The sequence below is a fragment of the Saimiri boliviensis genome, chromosome 6 (genome assembly GCF_048565385.1).
Source record: "Saimiri boliviensis isolate mSaiBol1 chromosome 6, mSaiBol1.pri, whole genome shotgun sequence".
NCBI classification, from domain to species: domain Eukaryota; kingdom Metazoa; phylum Chordata; class Mammalia; order Primates; family Cebidae; genus Saimiri; species Saimiri boliviensis.
Genome location: NC_133454.1, coordinates 83,232,109 through 83,236,924, shown reverse-complemented (window position 1 = coordinate 83,236,924; position 4,816 = coordinate 83,232,109). Strand labels below are relative to the sequence as shown.

Here is a 4,816-nt window from a genome sequence, read left to right as displayed (position 1 = left end):
TGCAGTTAGTGCTTATCAAATGGTATTATTACAGATTAAAATGCACAAATAAAATATAAGTTAAATACATTTTAAAATGATTTCAACTTTGAAGCTTTTAAAGTTATTATGGGCTAAGAGCATTTTCTCAAATTGTTTTTAATACTTTCATTAAGAAAAGGGCTATTTCTGTTTTGTTGAAAGATGACCAGAAGTGATGTGAATTGGTTGAAAATGGCTTGTAAAATAAGCATAACGTTATGACTAAAATTGTACCAACAGTACAGTTATAAAAAATATACTTATTTTTGGATTTTACTTTCAAGTAAGATAATAGGTTTATCATAAACCTTTGAAATCAGTTTTTTTTACAGTATAAATTCAGATTTATCAATCCAGGTAGAATTTTTCTAGGTGGTATAATTCTGTATTTATTGAAAGTCTTTGCATAAGCCCCTTTTCAGGTCAAATGCTGTTTCCCTTTTGGTATCCAATTATCCGAAACTTAAGAAAAGTATGCACCGCCCAATGGGTGTGCACATTGGGATGCTCTGAACCTATAGTTGAGATCCAGTGAATTGGGAGTGACATCACCTGTAACAATAAAAGAGCCTCTCTTGGTAAGCAGAAGACCTATATATAAAAGTTACATCTAAGGGTCTGCAGTCCAGTTCATCAGTTTTCTTTAGTTTACTCAACATCACTACTAATATACCTGAAAGATACCTGAAAGAAGATCTTGTTCTAAGACACTGCATGGTAAGTAATCTTAAAAATTCACTTCTGAATATCAGGAGATTTTTGATAATCAAGTTATTTAATGAGTACCATTTCTACAAATACCATGTTGCTTCTTCAAGGTAAAATGCTAAGAAGATTGAGTTATGTTTAATATAAAATGCCACAGACAAAATAAATTAATGCTACTAAAATACTCTCAAATCCCAAAATACTTTGTGATTAAAGTCTCTTGAGATACCTTGCTTTTTAAAAATTTATCTGAAATTACAGCAAAAAATCATTAAAATTTGTCATGCTATGCTTTAATATAATATCGGTATAAAAATTTTGAAATGAAACAGGCTGATGGTGATTGAATAGTTCTGATTTAAATAATCACTATAAATGTATTAAGTGGAGTTAATATTCTATTTTCCTGCAGAGTATTCTTATTTGGATTCTTATTTATTTCATGGCTCATAAAGAGCCCAATCTGTATACTAAAGTTAGATAAGCTCAGTTTGACTAGTGAATATTTATTCCCTTTACATAAATGACAGATCTATTCTGAAAACTATATTTCTTTAATTTCATGAAATTGTATTACATGAATTTTAAGGGTGTTCTGCAACAATTTTTCAGCTTTTTTTCCATGATATTCTCATAAAAAGCCCATTTCCCTAAGGAAGCAAAGCAGATATGCCTGAGGTCACTAGGTAAATGTGAAAAAGCTAAGATTAGACTCCAGTGCTCCTGTCCTCTAGCTACAGTGCTTGTTTTTAACATAACCAAAAAATAAAATTTTCATCTGTTGCTCCATCAATAGCTTTATATTGTAAACAAAAATGTAGCAGATTATATTTCCTATGCTACTTTTAAATGATACAAATTCCCTGTAAAACAGGAGTACATAATTACTCTATGTGCATGTTAAAAGGCAGCATACTGAGCATGAAGGCACTTCTATATTAACAGCCTTTGCAAGTACTGAAATGCAGATTGAAACAAGAATATCCTATACTGATGTGAAACAAGGAAAGAGAAAAAAGTTATATTAAAAGATAATTTAATAAAATAAGTTGAAGAAATAAGATACAAACAAGGATTCCATTTAGAGATGAAGCTCGAAATCCACATCACAAATAATTAATTAGATGATTTTTAAATACTTTGACACATTATTTTTAACGCTAGGAGAAATATGCATTAATTTAGTGAAAATCTCTAAATCAGCACCTATTAGTTTGGTATTTATGGTTATTATTACAATGCCTGAAATGAAGTTTACTTAAGAAAAGGATTTGCTAAGTAAATAAACAGTGTTAATAGTTTATCCTATTATGAAAATTAGCCATTTTCAAGCAAATTATAAGCACTGAGGAATAATCAACAGAAAATGCAGTGCAGGGGGGAAGTCTCAAAAATAGCTCTTTCATTCCTCTTGTGGCTTAAGATTTGTATATTAAAACTTGCACAAGAAATCTCCAAAAGATACTTAGGAGCATAAAACTAATTTCTAAGTCAAATTATGTGTAAATATATTAGGTATACTAATGTATCCATAAAATAAAGAGGTTGATTCCAAAAGCTTCTTGTGAAAACCAACCCAATTAGTTACTATTATATTATTATAGTTTGAAATATTAAAAACATTTTTAAATACCTCCATTTTGCTTTTCTTTTTAGTGAAGATGTTTCCTGCAAAAGACATGGCTAAAGTAATGATTGTCATGTTGGCAATTTGTTTTCTTACAAAATCGGATGGGAAATCTGTTAAGTAAGTACTGTTTTGCCTGGGAATTGGATTTTAATGTTGGTTTTATCATTTAGAAGCGGGGAGCTAATCGGAAATGGCCCCTTCTGTTTCTCTTCTTCCCAGGAAGAGATCCGTGAGTGAAATACAACTTATGCACAACCTGGGAAAACATCTGAACTCGATGGAGAGAGTAGAATGGCTGCGTAAGAAGCTGCAGGATGTGCACAATTTTGTTGCCCTTGGAACTCCTCTAGTTCCCAGAGATGCTGGTTCTCAAAGGCCCCGAAGAAAGGAAGACAATGTCCTGGTTGAGAGTCATGAAAAAAGTCTTGGAGAGGCAGACAAAGCTGATGTGGATGTATTAACTAAAGCTAAATCCCAATGAAAAGGAAAACAGATATGGTCAGAGTTCTGCACTAGACAGTGTAGGTCAACAGTACTCCATGCTGCTAGTTTTTCAAAGCTCTATTAAGATTTCCAAGTGCCAATATTTCTGACACGTCAAACTACATGTTATCCATCACTAGCCATGATAGCTGCAATTTAAATTGATTATTTTGATTCTACTTTTATTCATTTAATAGCTCTTTTAAACTTTTCTGTTGCTTATTCTTTTTAAAGTATGTTGTTGCATAATTTATAAAAGAATAAAATTGCACTTTTAAACTTCTCTTTAACCTTAAAATGTAAAACCAAAATTTAATGATCATAAGTCTAAATAAATGATTTATTTCTCACTCATTGCAAGTATCTTTTTGGTCATGACTTACACCCAGACGTTTACATTGACCATGAATAGTTAGAACAATACAAAGTATTTTTTTTTAAATGTGTTTCACTTTTGGATACTTTTAACATCATCCTTTTAGTTTACCAAAGTACTGGGTTCTGGGCTCCCAAATCTTCACTAGCTAAATACTGTTGTCCTCTTGATTTCAGGAAAAGAAATAAAATGCTGAGCAAAAAAGGGGGCAAAAGTGGTCTGAAACTTGCAAAAGTATTTGCCCCTTCATAAAAGCCCACTAATCATAGTTCTAGTCTGGACTCAAAATTGCAAGAAATAGAAAGCTTATATCTATTAGAAGAAAATTTTGCTCATTTATTTGTCATTTAACAAATATCTATTTAGTGTTTATTATTTGTCATGTACTGTCTTAGGCACTGGCATACAATGTCAAACAAAACAGACATGGTTTCTGTCTTCATGCGGCCTACGATTTAATGGGGAAGACAGATAATATTAATACATCATTAAGTTCGACAAGTGCTATGTAAGCACAGCACAAAATATTGCAGGAATGTCAAACACAGAGCCCTAATGTATTTAGATCAGTGCTGTCCAACAGAACTTTCTGTGATGATAGAAATGTTCTGCATTCTTGCTGTTTGATACGGTAGCCACATGGTCATTTACGTAAAATGTGGGTAGTGTGACTGATGACTGATTTTTATTCACTCATTTTTATTTTCAATCCCTTGGTCAATTTGAATGATTTTAAATTTTAAATTTAAATTAATCAAATGTAAATAGTCACATATGGCTAGTGGCTACTATACTGAACGGCATAAATCAATCTCAAGATGATCCAGCTGAATAAGAAACATGAGTAAGAGTTAATCAGGTGAAAAGTAGAGTCTCTCAGGCAGGTGGTACAGCATATGCAAAGGTTCTTAGTTGGGAGGAAAGCGGCTGTAACGTTAAAAGCTGAGATTACAAAAATGAATAAGATTCCATCTCTGGCCTCAAAGAGTTCATGTTCTAATGAGAAAGACAGTGAAGCAAGTAATTGCAATACAAATGCAAAATACTGTGAGATACAGAGGAGACAGTAGATCTGCCTGATAGAACGAACAATTGAGATGGAACTTTAGTGGCAAATAAACTTTGCAAAATGTAGAATAGAAGAATATTCACACATTTCTTGCATTCTGATGGAATCAATCAAACTCTAGTTTAAATGCAAAGAAAATCAATTCTAAACAGATAGGGATGCATTACAGAATTATAGAGAATGCTGAAGGAAACAGAATCTAGGAAAGACTCAAAGTCCCTGAGGGAGCAATTCTCTCTTCTAATAGCAGTAGCTGCCTTGACGATTATCCTGAGACTGCCCAGATCAGGAAGCAGCTGCTGTTCCAGAAACACACTACACCTCTATCATCCACCCCAGCAAAAACGGATGTCCAACGCTCTACCTATTAACATCTGTCAGTGCCTTGTCATTGTAACCTCTGCTAACACTATTACAGTAAAATCAAACCGGTCCATAACAATGCTTGCCAGCAGAAAGGAAGAAGTGGCAGATCACCTTACTTCTGCCTTCCCAGTCTCACAAGAATGCATGTGATTGGCTGAACCTT

At 33.0% G+C, this 4,816-nt stretch overlaps 1 protein-coding gene across 1 annotated transcript; it reads left to right on the top strand.

Moving 5' to 3' along the window:
* Positions 1-520: 520 nt before the first annotated feature.
* On the top strand, positions 521-3,196 carry PTH (parathyroid hormone). Its single transcript, XM_010346086.3, has 3 exons — positions 521-599; positions 2,386-2,476; positions 2,579-3,196. Exons 2-3 carry the CDS (start codon positions 2,391-2,393, stop codon positions 2,838-2,840), a joined length of 348 nt encoding a protein of 115 aa, XP_010344388.1. The 5' UTR covers positions 521-599; positions 2,386-2,390; the 3' UTR covers positions 2,841-3,196.
* The last annotated feature ends 1,620 nt before the right edge of the window (positions 3,197-4,816 follow it).